The sequence below is a fragment of the Schistocerca americana genome, chromosome 1 (assembly GCF_021461395.2).
Source record: "Schistocerca americana isolate TAMUIC-IGC-003095 chromosome 1, iqSchAmer2.1, whole genome shotgun sequence".
Classification (NCBI taxonomy): domain Eukaryota; kingdom Metazoa; phylum Arthropoda; class Insecta; order Orthoptera; family Acrididae; genus Schistocerca; species Schistocerca americana.
Window position 1 is genome coordinate 669,502,385 of NC_060119.1, and position 14,824 is coordinate 669,517,208.

A 14,824-nucleotide genomic window follows, 5' to 3' on the forward strand; every position below is an offset into this window, starting at 1 on the left:
CATCTGACAACAGGCAGTTGCCGATACGTGGAAACGCCGCTTTAAATCTTCGTAGGCTATAATTCTGTAGAAATCCTGGAGTCACCGTGCATTGTGTGTCGTGTGGCAGCTGACGGCTGTCCATGAATCGATGCGTGGTCCCCTTATAAATCTGCCTCGTGCAGAGGGTAGGACAGTGAGGGAGGTGACAGTGCACGCTTTCTTGCCGCAGACAGCGGGCCCACGGCTGACCCGGACGTGCAGCTGTTCTTCGCCGGCTACCTGGCCAACTGCGCGCGCACCGGGGAGGTGGGCGACAGGGCCTCCGAGACGCCGATGCCCCGCCACGTGTCCATCTCGCCGGTGGTGCTGCACCCCGAGAGCCGCGGCCAGATCAAGCTGCGTTCCGCAGACCCTCTGCAGCCGCCACTCATCTACGCCAACTACCTGGACCACCCGAACGACGTCCGCACCCTCATTGCGGCCATCCGAGCTGGCATGAAGCTCGCCTCCTCCAAGGTGAGTTCACGGGTCTGTCGCGTTTCCACTGTGCGTTAGACTCGTGACCAACTATCGCGTTGTTATTGTGGAAGAAGTACGTCTTCTATGTTTATCATGGTTTTTATTGAAGATCACTCAGGAAAGAACACATAACATAGGCAGTGAATACACAGTAATAACAAGTGGAACGTTACATAAAACTAAACTTGGGTAGAACTCCCCAGAAACGTTCTGTGAAATCAACAACGGAACAATTGTAACGTAGCACGTCGTTTAAAAGTCATGAAACGCTCGCTCGCCGCGGCGTGGAGTAAGTACATGTCAGCGCTCCTCGCGGCTGGCATGTGAACCTCGTTGACACTTGCGTTCCGTCAGCTGGTCGCGGCTGCCAACCGCGCGACCGCCTTAGTCGCCACAGGTGTACCTCATCTGTCGGAATGTACTACTTTTTTTTTGTGCCTTTGCCCCACATCACCACAGGATCTGAGTAGTTATTTACGGATGCGGCATGGTTAATTGAAGACGTGACGTAATGCCCTTCCAGTCGCCACCTCGTTACCCTCCAGTAAGAAATGTGTGTAGCCCAGCTATACGCGAGAAGTATTATTTTTATCGAAGTCGGTGAAAACTTGGTACCGGTCCGAATTCACCTAATAGGATATGGCAAACCGTGTAAAAACGACATCTACGTTGGCCAGCACTCAAGCTCACGTCGTAACTGTGTCAGGAGGACTCGATGTTACCCGGCGCATCTCTCAGTGTCGAAAGTGGCGCTTTAACACGCACAGCTATCCGAATTAAATTTGAATTAAAACAGCATGCAGTGAAGTTACACTGATCGTGACTACACAATAAATACAGCACCATCTCAAATAATAATCATAAATTGTCAACAGATGCTCCTAGCCAAAAGAGAGAAATAACTGTGAGATAAAGAATTTTACCAATGTAAGTTAGTGGATCCAGTCAATTCTTCAAATATTCCTGGAGTTAACTCAGGTGTAAAGCACGTGGTATAAAAAGCTTACGTTTCGTAAATAAAGTTGTTGGGAGACCTTAAGCATGTGACCAGGTGAGAGGAAACGGAGATGCCAACCAAAAACGCGAAGAACTGTAAGTAATCATTTATTTCCAAAAACGTGAACTGTGTAATCTAGAAATAACACATATCAAACAAACCTGTATCATTCTAGATATCACTGAAGATGCCTTAAAGTAGAAAGGCGAAACGCGTCTGGGAGAAATAAATTACAGTGCAGCGCAAAAAAAGGCGATTTTTCTTTACAAAACAAATATTTCTGTTTTCTGTGGAGGATGACCACGCCAACTATATGGTTATTTTTCGTGTTTTTCTGTACCTGTTAATACACATCGATAAAACGAATATCGCGCCAGACAAATTTGAGGCCCCTCTATCGAATGGTTAGGTAAAATTCCACTTTAAATTTTTGTAAACTATATTACAACAATGAAATTTCAAATATCGACAGAAACAACAGAGAAAATGCGCCTAACGACTCTTAGGAGAGACACTCTGTATACAATCTGTTTGAGCGTAATTATCTCCTGAGTGAGGGTCGGGTGTCCTATACTAGTGTCTCCATACAAATGTAATTGGGGGTCACGCACCTTGATCGACAGAGAGGCCGCTGTAACATCTCCGTGTTGGTGCAGATGGAATCTCAAGAAAATGTTTGTATGAAATTAGGTAGTTTGGTAACCACGAAATCAATTGTGCAATAAAGAAATTGAAAATCATTACTGCACCCTGCGGCTGGTTTATTTATAACTGCAAGTCAGTCAGTGACAAGATGTTCTGTCACTGCTGCATAGCATTCATTATTTGCAACATACTTGTGGTCTACCAGATGCGTCGAAGTGTAGTGAGGCGTGCTCGTTCATCAATCATACGCATTTCGTGTTTCTCGGACCTCACCGGGTGTACGTGGAAGATACTAAACACACTGACCAAAAAAATACAACACCAAAAAGGTCTCTTGAGTTCATCCTTCTGGCCGAAGGTTTGAGGGTCGTATGTAATAAAATGGAACACCTGCAGCCATGCTTTCGATGTTATTTATCATACAGCTCTCAGTTCGGGTGATTAAGTACACACCAGTACTATACACGATCCCTTCAGTGGGCAACGTCTAAGAACTGGTTTCCGGAGACTACTGTAACAGCGATGTTGTCTGCAACCATCAACCATCGTCCATTATGGTTGCAGGCACAGCATCGCTGCTGCAATAATATGCGGAAACAGATCTTATATGTTGGCCGCTGATGGGATAGTGTGTACGATTGGAGTTACCCTTTTCAGCGTCGGTTAAGGCCTGAAGATGGTGTACTGAATCACCGAAACTTGTAGCTACATAGCATCGAAAGGGTGGCTGCAGGTGTTCCATGTTGTTACACACCAAGAAGGAGTTCTGAGACATAAACTAAAGTTGGTAGACGTGTTTCCATCTCTGAAAGACGCTTTCAAATTTCGCGCTAGACGCGTAGGGAACTATGAGGATGCAAGTCAGGTTTTGTTTAAATACACGCTGTAACGGTCGGGAGCGCTAGTTACCTTTGATATTGGATGTGATGAGGTGATGTTGGTCAACAATGGCTTTAAGGCGACAAAGACACCGTTATCAACACCTCATTGATTTGAGTGAAGTAGTATAGCAGGGTCACAGGAAACTGGATGTAGCTTCCGCAATATTGGTAACAGACTTGGCAGGAATGATGCTACTACACACTGTTGCTAGCAGCGGTGGTCACAAAAACGTATGTTAGCAAGAAGACCGTGCTATGGATGGCCATTCTGCACTTCTGACCATCGCATTCAGCTTATGGATCTGGTGCATCGTACTGCATCTGCACCAGTAATTTGAGCAGCAGTTGGCACACAGACACACAAGGAACTGTTACAAATCAGTTACTTCAAGGACAGCTCCAAGCCAGATGCCCCGTAGTGTGCATTCCACTGACCCCAAACCACCGCCATCTGCGACTTCAGTAGTGTCAAGTGAGAGCCCATTGGATAGCGATCTGTTGTGTTTTCTGATGAAAGATGGTTCTACTTTGGTGCCAGTGATGGCACTGTATTGGTTATAATGAGGCCAGCTGAGGGTCTGCAGCCAACATGTCCCTGTGCTAAACTCAATGGACCTGCACCTGGAGTTATGGTCTGGGGTGCGATTTCGTATGACAGCAGGAGCATTCTCGTCGTTATCTCACGCACACTGACTGAAAATTTCGTCAGTCTGGTAATTCGACCTGTCGTTCTGTCATTCTTGAACTCCATTACAGGGGGTTTTTTCCAAGAGGACGACGCTCGCCCACATACCGCTGTTGTAACCCAACATGCTCTACAGAGTACTGACATGTTGCCTTGGTCTGCTCGATCACCAGATCTGTCTCCAGTCGAGCACATATGGGACATCATCGGATGACAGGTCCAGCGTCATCCTCAAATAGCATGAACTGTCCCTGGATTGACCGACCAAGTGCAACAGGCATCGAACGCCGTGCTACAAACTGACGTCAGGCAGTGTAAAACACAATGCAAGCTCATTTGCATAGCTCAGTTCAACATTCTGGCGGTTACACCACTTATTACTGTTCCAGCATTTCACATTTGCAGTGGCTTCTCTCGCTCTTATCTTAACCTGTGATCTTGGAATACTTATCATATATGTGTTACCTACACAAATGTATTCCCGAAATTTCATTAATCCACGTTAATTATTTTCTGATGCTACGTTTTCATTACGTCAATGTAGTTGATAGATTTTTGGAGGGTGTTATGTGGTTGAACTGTACGTTGTGACCTACATCTACATCTACATCTATACTCCCCAAGCCACCCAAAGGTGTGTGGCGGAGGGCACTTTTCGTGCCACTGTCATTACCTCCCTTCCCTGTTCCAGTCACGTATGGTTCGCGGGAAGAACGACTGCCGGAAAGCCTCCGTGGGCGCTCGAATCTCTCTAATTTTACATTCGTGATCTCCTCGGGAGGTATAAGTAGGGGGAAGCAATATATTCGATACCTAATCCAGAAACGCACACTCTCGAAACCTGGACAGCAAGCTACACTGCAATGCAGAGCACCTGTCTTGCAGAGTCTGCCACTTGAGATTGCTAAACATCTCCGTAACGCTATCACGGTTACCAAATAACCCTGTGACGAAACGCGCCATTCTTCTATGGATCTTCTCTATCTCCTCTGTCAACCTGACCTGGTACGGATCCCACACTGATGAGCAATACTCAAGTATAGGTCGAACGAGTGTTTTGTAAGCCACCTCCTTTGTTGGTGGACTACATTTTCTAAGGACTCTCCCAAGGAATCTCAACCTGGCACCCGCATTACCATCAATTAATTTAATATGATCATTCCACTTCAAAACGTTCCGTACGCATACTTCCAGATATTTTACAGAAGTAACTGCTACCAGTGTTTGTTTTGCTATCATATAATCATACAATAAAGGATCCTTCTTTCTATGTATTCGCAATACATAACATTTGTCTATGTTAAGGGTCAGTTGCCACTCCCTGCACCAAGTGCCTATCCGCTGCAGATCTTCCTGCATTTCGCTACTGCTCGTAGTTAATAAATAAGTACATTCTTACCGTTAACCGTTTGTCTTCCTCAGGTGCTGCGCGAGAAATACGGTATGGAGGTGGTGAAGACGCCTGTGGAGGGCTGCGAGGCCTCCACGTGGGACTCTGACGAGTACTGGGAATGCGCGGTGCGCCGGCAGACGGGCCCGGAGAACCACCAAGCGGGTTCGTGCCGCATGGGCGCCGCCGACGACCCCGACGCCGTCGTGGACCCGCAGCTGCGCGTGCGCGGACTGCGCAACGTGCGCGTCGCCGACGCGTCCATCATGCCGCGCGTCGTCTCGGGCAACACCAACGGCCCCTGCATCATGATCGGCGAGCGCGCCGCCGACTTCATCAAGCGCCAGTGGCGCAGCGGGGTGGACCTCAGCAACCGAGTGGGCACCGGCAGCAGCACCAGCACCAGCACGGGCCGCCCCTTCACGGCCGCCGGCAAGCCCGGCCTCGCCACGGCGCCCTTCCAGAACAAGTACCCCACCTCCAAGTCGCCGCCGGCCTTCCCTCCCAAGCCGGTGCCCGGCGCGGCGGCCTACCCGCCGTCCGGGTTCAAGCCGGGAGGCTGGTCCTACCCGTACAACCCGCAGGGGCACGGCCAGTACCACTACCACCACGCCAACTTTCCGCAGCAGCAGACGCCGGTGCCGTACCAGTTTCCCCGGAAGCCGGAGCCCAAGCAGGACAGAAACTACTCCAATCTGAGGGTGGCCGGATCGTCCAACTGGGATCCTACCAGGTCTCCGCCCTTCCAAGGGTACAGCGCCAACCCGTCTGCTTGGGGAGGCAGTGGTAACTCCCAGCAGTGGTGGGCGCAAAAGGGTTAGGCATGTTGCGTCACGCACTGGGATAATCTTCGGAAGGGCTTACCAATAGGAACTTTTGTGTCTACAATGTAGAACAAGTAATCAGGATGTGATGCCACTGACAGTATTGCCGGAAAAGGAGGTACCTTTGCATGGTGGGAAAATTACCCATCGTTGCACAAGGAAACGTAGTGTTACAGTGGAAAACGACATGCAAATCGCTGCTTATTGTATGTGTTTTGTTGTTTCCTGTAGCGTTGATTACGTTTGTTCTGAAAGTTACTCTTAATACTGTTCAAAATGTACAATTACTCTGTAACTTATACGTAATTTTGGAGTTTCTTTGTTAATTCCAGTTACTGTCTGATCGTGATCACAGGCTCAATATCGTATTGCGTTGTCACACTACTTGGAACATACGATTCCCTTCCTCGTGTCCTCTTCATTCCTTTTACCATATACAGTCTATGTCACAATGGTGCAAAACAACAACAGATTCTACAAACTTCTCTGCATATTTTAACATTGCGAGAGAGCGATGTTCGTAGGAGCGGTTCACAAGACGGCCGGCTATGTCTCCTTAATCTTATCCGACTCCCAACTGGAGGACATAACCACTGCTTTTGGCATGGAGAATCTTACTTTTCCATGCACTGTCTTTCCCTTGAAGATATGGACTATTTATGTTATTGGAAAAACAAATACGAAATATTTATTTTATACTATACGTGGCTATAATGAGTTGATGTTGTACACCAAGATAATCAATAAAGAACACCTCCGTTGTTTGTAACACTATTTCTTCATATTTCTTTTGATCTGAAGAGAATGAGACCCCATCTTTCCTTACAGCTCTTCTTAATTTATTTAGCCTACGGACTGTGTGCTTTGTTTAGCCATCTGAAACACTTGGTTAAAATGTATACAGAATCGTGTAAATGCTTACGTACAGACTCAACAGCTCATGCTGTCACAATTTTCTCCACCATAAATTGATAAAAATAGATTTAGGACTAGATAAGTTGAAATTTATCAACTCAACCCATGTCACAGATGTAATCAAAAGCAAAACATAGAAGTGAAATACGCATACCATTAAAACACCATGTTTTTTCCATATACTCTTAAGGAAATTAACAATCACTTTATAAAGCCGAATGCCTTTAATAAACAAATGAGAGGAAGCTCAGAAACGTCTTTAAAAAACCCAATCTTCATAGACAAGTTTAGGACACGACAACAAGATTTCGTTTATATCACCGTCCGACGCAGACTCACACGCACATGCAGGAGAATCGTGAGTACTGATTCGATGCAAACGAAGAGATACTCAGTAGTGGTTGAAGCGGAGTAGAACGATGGTAGGAATCGTTGATCGGTCCAAATGAGTCCATGTAAAGCACGGCCTGGCAGGTGTACGAAGTTGGAAGTTCGCATAATAACCACCTATCATTTGTTGGGAGTCGCTCCACATATCATACCCTTAGTGCTTTCTGTGGCCCTCGACCTCACATAAGCGCCGGACGGGGACGGGGTGGCCGAGCGGTTCTAGGCGCTTCAGTCTGGAACCGCACGACCGCTACGGTCGCAGGTTCGAATCCTGCCTCGGGCATGGATGTGTTGATGTCCTTAAGTTAGTTAGGTTTAAGTAGTTCTAAGTTCTAGGGGACTGATGACCTGAGACGTTAAGTCCCATAGTGCTCAGAGCCATTTCAACCATTTTTTGAACATCACATAAGCAGTCTGCATACGGCAATTTCAGATTAATGACATTTCTACAGATGCATATTGCTTCGGTAATAAGTCAGCTTCCTCATTATAAAGGTTACCACGTGGGAATGTACCCATAGCAGATGGATTGCCAGCGCCCTCCATATATTGCGAACATATTCCAATACCGCATCTAGTGTATAACTTTTAGCATTGTACTTGATAATGGTATAATAGCCGAAATCTAGATACAGTGAAGATAAATACAGTAATACACAGTCAAATGGTGGTTTGGTGGTTTCCTCTTTTAAAAAAATATTGCGTGACAGTGGTTCAACACCACTGAACACTTTTTGGTGTACAACGGTTGGTTGTTTTATTCCATGGCCGGTGTTGAACATTTTTAAAGACACCCTTGGAATCAGACACGATTAATACCTTTGAGAAGGGAGCTGAATATGAAAACTTGAGTGCTTCCAAAAGAGCCACTGTCTCAGCCGCAAAAGCAGAATGGCTTTCAGGCAGTGAGACATTTTCCTGACTGGAATCTGAATGGCAGAGGAAACCACATCTAGTACACTCCTTTTGTGGAAATTTGGACTCAGGCCACTGAGGTGCAATAAGACGATTATAGCTACAGTTTACATCAACGTTTTCCGATCTTGTCGATTAAATTAACAGATTGGAATTCGGCAGCTGTGTGCCAAACCAAGTGAAGGCGGATGCGAAGGACTCGTGAAGAATGTGTTAGAAGAGACCAAGCGTCAAAGCTGGCAAAGACGGCCGGAATTTTATTTCGTATTGAGGAAGCAGTAAATTAACTGATACATTATTTACTTTTATAGTAAAAACTATCAATGGAGCCCATAACTTGAATATAAAATTTATCTGACAACATGTGACAGCCAATGCTCAAGGGCATCTCTCCTGCCTCCGCTAAAAGGGCGTTAGTGGGCATCGAACGCATCATTCCAAGATTAACAGGAAAGGTTCTATAATAAAAACTATCTGATCTGGAGAGATAAAGTTCACGAGCATTGTGATACACTATACAGCCAAAATCCAGTCGAATAAACCCTCAGTTCGTGATGAGTAGAATGCGCTCCCCGCCGTAGGCTGAGTGACCAAATTGCGTTCAAAACTTCTTCGCACTTAGTAACGGCAGATCGAAAATGAGGCTAACAACTTAACCGAGAGTCAAATGTCATTCCTAGGAATCGAGCACGAGACCTTAGCTGGGTAGTAAACTTCCCACACGTGGCGTGGCTGTCAGTACCAGCGACATCCGATTTGTGAAAAGGAATGATCGCCGATTTCTCAGCCAAAATCTCCAGCCCCTTAGTAGGCAGCCATTCATTAACGTGTGTTATGACAGTGAGTAATGTCAATTTGGCCTGAAGATAAGAGTCTCCAGTGGAATAAACACATCGTCTGCATACTACACTAGCGAGCAAACTGAAGGACCAAAGTAACTTTCGCATGATGTGTCGCTGCCACGTGACACAGCAGTATAAAACTTGGACCATTTGTATAAAAGAACAGTATAGTACAGAAGGTAACTGCAAGAAATATGCAGAGAGATGAACAGAAACGCTCTATTAAAAGACAATAATTACACTGAATCGCGGCGATTTATGAGGGCCTCCTATGCATTACAAACGGCGGGACTTGTTTCTTAATAGGGTGTTTGATCAACACGATAGTGCATACTCTACAGCGTGGTCCCATGCACGTCACAAGGTTAATAAGGAGCTCTACATCTACTGTCTACATGACAGCTCTACAGTTCACAATTACGCGTGTGGTAGAGGATTCGTCGAATCACTTCGATACTATTTCTCTACCGTTGCACTCTCCAACAGCGCACGGGAATATCGGAAACTTAAGTCTTTCCGTGTGAGCTCTGATTTCTCCTATTTTATTACACTGATCGTTTCTCCCTACGTAGGTGAGCGTCAACAAAATATTTTAGCATTCGGAGGAGAAACTTGCAGCTTAAAAAGTCGTAGAAAAATCTCGCAGTGACTGAAAACGCCTCATGTTATATCCGTCACACTCTCTGACCTATTTCGTGACATCGTCCGTCAATATCATCTGGTAAGGATCTCATACCGCGCAGCAATACTCTAGCAGAGGAGGACGGACAAGCGGTGCGCAAGCAGTCTCTTTAGTTAATTCGTTGGCCTTTCTAAGTGTCTTCTAACAAAATGCAATTTTTGGTTCGCATTCCCCACAACATTATCTATGTGACAGTTAAACTTGTTTGTATTTGTTGTTTGTAGGAAATTAGCTGAATGGACTACTCTTAGATTTGTTTGATTTATCGTGTAACTGAACTTTAACGGATTCATGTGGATGACCTCACATTTTTCATTATTTAGGATCAATTACCACCTTTTAATTCTATGCAGATATCTTGTCCAAATCATTTTACAATTTTTAAATCTTCTGATACTTTAGTAGGCGGTACAGTATTTTCTCCAGACGATCTAAGAGGGCTACCTCTGTTGTCTCCTAACTCGTTTGTATAGTTTAGGAACAATAGAGTGCTCATAAAACTTCCTTGGAGAACGCCTGATATCACTTCCATTTTACCTGATGACTTTCCGTCAGTTAACACGCTCTGTGGTCGCTCTGGGAGGCAATCACGAAACCAGTGGCACGACTGAGACGATACTCCCTAGGCAACCAATCTAGTAAGAGACCGCTTGGGAGAAACAGCGTCAAATGCTCTCTATAAATATAGGATCAATCTCAGATATCCTGTCAATATTTTATTGCTTCTTGTGTCGTAGAAGAACAATATTCTCTGAATCCATGCTATGTGTCAATGCATCGTTTCCTTCGGGGTAATTAATGATGTTCGAACACACTATATGTTCCAAAATTTTGCTGCAATTCGACATCAGTGGTATGGATCTGTAATTCAGCGAATTACTCCTATTTATTTATTAAGTACTGGTATGACCTGCGCAGCTTTCCACTCTTGGGTACGAACCTTTCGTCGAGCGAGCCGCTGTATATGATTGTAAGTATGAAGCTGCTACATCAGCATACTCTAAAATGAATCCAGTTGGTTTAGAATCTGGACCGGAAGACTTGAAAAAAAAAAACTACCATGAAGAAATTATCCGAATGGGACAAAAAACCAATGATTATCCGAATGGGACGGAAAACCAATGATTACAATTTTTTTAAAAAAATTAGATGAATTGTTCCACAGAAAGGGCTTCAAAAATTGAGCAAAATAACGCGTTGGTCCACCTCTGGCCGTTATGCAAGCAGTTATAGGGCTTCGCATTGACTGATAGAGTTGTCAGACGGCCTCGTCAAACTCCCAAGCTGACTGTAGGGCCCTGAACATAATGTTCTAAACGTTTTCAGATGAGGGGAGATCCTTTGACTATGCTGGCTAAGATAGGGCTTAGCAAGCCCGATACAAGCAGCAGAAACTTTTGCAGTGTGCGGGCGGGCAGAATTGATCTCCATTCTGGACAACAAACCTGAGCGTTGAACATCTTCGACGTTTTACTGTGCTGTAAGAGTACCGAGGATGACAACCAGAGTCGTGCTGTGAAATGAAATTCCACCCCATACTACCACTCCTGTTAGTCAGGTCTCATGGCGGGCGACAATCAGGTTGGTATCCCATCTCAGGGCTTCTCCCGATATGTCTTCGATGGTAATCGGGGCTGAATTCGGAGCGGGGCTGATCACCGCAAACAATTCTACTCCAGTCAATGAGATTTCAGACCGAAGAGGTGTCTGGAGACGCATCCGGACAATTGTCCCAATTGGCAGCTGAGTGCTGAGTAATTACAGTTCCAACTGGAGAAATGCTGAAAACATTTTGTTGGTTAAGAGAGGAATCAGATGCTACCTTTACAAGGGGAACAGCTTTATGGAAAATATTACGACTGGATGAAACTTGGTTAGCTTGCAGTCAATGTTTTTGAAATCCTTAGATACAGACAGACCTAACTTCGTCGCTTATCTCTCGTGCTGTAGAAGCTGAAGGTATCCTGTTTGGACAACTCCGCCGTCTGTTCTTCAGCGAGTGGCTAATAGCTTCCATCGAGTTTTCCAGTGTAGTTTCTGGGAGAGCTGGAAAGAGAAATGCATGTTGTGATGTTGCTGCTAGGCAGGCGGTTGTGTAGGCGTTAACCAGTAAAATGTTATGGTTTGTTACCGGTAGCCATGGAAAACATAAAAGCTGTAGTCACACGTTCTGATGCAAGCTCAGGCGTCACACGGAAGAGCGACTTCGAAGCTCGTCTAAACACTTTCGTGTCAGAGAGCTGACTGTTTACAATACATAAAACTTGTCTGTATACTTGTTTAGACTTGAAGCGTATTTAGTGGCCTTATTATTCAGGCAGCCAGTTTAACGACTGAGTCGATCTTCTCAAAATAAACGCCAGCAGCCAAAACAATTGAATACTCTATAGACGATATTTTAACAGTGCTACGTATACATACTCGTTGTTGGACATCAAAAACATGTTATCTGATAATTCACAACAACATAATCACACAGAGACATACAAAAGTTTTATATAAATCAACTAAAAAAAAGTTCCACATCTCTGGTGGAGTAGCTATTTTTATAGATGGAAAAATGGGAAACAAAGGGAGCTTTTTATGCCGACGAAAATTAAAGGATATTAATTGCTAGATTCAGAATTGATCGAAGACATTTATGCGTCACAGGAATATATGAACCTGAAGAAGGACAACGCGAGGATTCTGAAATGTTTTATGAAGAGCTTCTAAAACAAGTAAATAAATATGATAAAACTGATCATTTCTTAATATTTGAAGACTTAAATGCAAGAACTGCAAAAGTGCCAGTAGCAGATAGAGTAGGCTTATTTACTGAAATGAAAATGAGAAGACATAAGAGATTTTGTTAGATTCAATCATCAGTTGACTATATAACAGCTAATTAAAAAAAATAAGCTTTCAAATCCGATATACTCATGTATTTAGAGGTAGAGATGTAAGTTCTGATGACTTCCTAACGACTAAAGAGACTGAAATATGGGTAAGAGGGAGGAAACAAACAAATGTAAGGAAAACGCAAAGAGAAAACTTGAAATATAAAGTTCATCTTCTGCAAGAAGAAAACATAAGGAATTTATATCAACAAAGAATCACACACGAATTGCGAATGGCTGAAACTAAAGATAATATTGATGAAGGCTGGGTAAGATTACCATAAACAAAGTTGAAAATAGCTAATGACTTACTAGGAAAAAATGAAATATCAAACCAGAAAAGCGATCTGAAGATATGAAATGCAGAAATAGCTAACAATGTTAAAGAAAAACAAAATGCTTATAGCGCCTCTTTACAAACACAAACAAATGAAGCCTTGGAAATAAAAGAAAGCGTAGAAAAAGAATTTAATAAAAGGATACCGTGGTGAATCCTGAGAAAGAGTCATTGCTGATGATGAACATGACACTCACAGAACACAGAAAGTAGCTTTTAAATTTACAAAGCACATGAATAAATCGGATAAAGATGCTGCAAACATTTATATCATAACAGAAAAACAGCTGATAGAACATTACAGAAATTTATGGCACCCAGATAGCGAAGAAAGCTATTCTACAAAAATTGATGGTAACTCTGTAGATAAAGTACACATAAAAGAATTAAAAGCAGCCTTAAACACGACAAAAATCAGAAAAGCTACTGGCCTAGATGACATGAATGCTGAATAAATCAAATATGGAGAAATCATTTTACAATTTGCTTCTTTCATTTTTACGGATGTGCTGGAAGAACTGCTTTGTACCCGAAGAATGGAACACTGCTGAAGTTATTTCTATATTTATAATCGTATGTTAAGATTGTCAGTGGCCTCAAAGTTAGTGCCCAGACACTCATAGACAACGCAGGAACCGAAATTTAGGGCAAGAAAACAAAAGCAGCAATGCTGAAGTTCGTTCTCCAGTGTTCGTAAACAAACAGAGCCTGGTTTAAAGCCCACGTGACACAAGCCGCCGCTTGGGACGCCAAAGTGGAGAGGAGCGTCCAAGTGTAAGATTTGTGTACAGTGCTATCATAATTAGTACCGAAAGCTGGCGATGGTGAAGTGCACGAAGGAAAAGGAGACGGAGATTGAGGGGTACTGAATGGTAAGTTACTTGTACGGAACAATGTTCCCCAATGGGCCCTGTATACAAAGGCTCCAGGATCCGACGGAATCCCTATCTGATTTGTACAAATTTTGTTGATGAATGAACCCCTATTTTAATTATAATGTACCATATATCCCTCGAACAAAAAAACCCTTGTTCGAAGCAAGAGCAGCAGCAGAAATGACCCATCATGCAAGTCACCATGAATTCCGAAAGCATAAAGTATGAGAAACGCATATGGTGTTGTTAAAGACGGTCTGGTGTATACACAATTACTTGACTTTCCAAAAGCATTTGAATCGGTTCATCAACTCTTAGAAACAAAAAGTACGATTACACGGGACGTCAATGAAATATGTGAGTGGACTGTGGATTTACACTCCTGGAAATGGAAAAAAGAACACATTGACACCGGTGTGTCAGACCCACCATACTTGCTCCGGACACTGCGAGAGGGCTGTACAAGCAATGATCACACGCACGGCACAGCGGACACACCAGGGACCGCGGTGTTGGCCGTCGAATGGCGCTACCTGCGCAGCATTTGTGCACCGCCGCCTACAGTGTCAGCCAGTTTGCCGTGGCGTACGGAGCTCCATCGCAGTCTTTAACACTGGTAGCATGCCGCGACAGCGTGGACGTGAACCGTATGTGCAGTTGACGGACTTTGAGCGAGTGCGTATAGTGGGCACGCGGGAGGCTGGGTGGACGTACCGCCAAATTGCTCAACACGTGGGGCATGAGGTCTCCACAGTACATCGATGTTGTCGCCAGTGGTCGGCGGAAGGTGCACGTGCCCGTCGACCTGGGACCGGACCGCAGCGACGCACGGATGTACGCCAAGACCGTAGGATCCTACGCAGTGCCGTAGGGGACCGCACCGCCACTTCCCAGCAAATTAGGGACACTGTTGCTCCTGGCGTATCGGCGAGGACCATTCGCAACCGTCTCTATGAAGCTGGGCTACGGTCCCGCACACCGTTAGGCCGTCTTCTACTCACGCCCCAACATTGTGCAGCCCGCCTCCAGTGGTGTCGCGACAGGCGTGAATGGAGGGATGAATGGA

General features: G+C 44.6%; 1 protein-coding gene across 1 annotated transcript in view; it reads left to right on the forward strand.

Annotated features, from left to right (window-relative positions):
* Positions 1-6,672, forward strand: part of LOC124588477 (glucose dehydrogenase [FAD, quinone]-like) — a 191,606-nt gene extending 184,934 nt beyond the window's left edge. Inside the window, exons 9-10 of the mRNA XM_047131474.1 lie at positions 212-498; positions 5,132-6,672. Coding sequence (XP_046987430.1) covers positions 212-498; positions 5,132-5,920 — 1,076 coding nt within the window. The 3' untranslated portion in view covers positions 5,921-6,672. The remainder of the gene's footprint in view (positions 1-211; positions 499-5,131) is intronic.
* Positions 6,673-14,824: the final 8,152 nt, after the last annotated feature.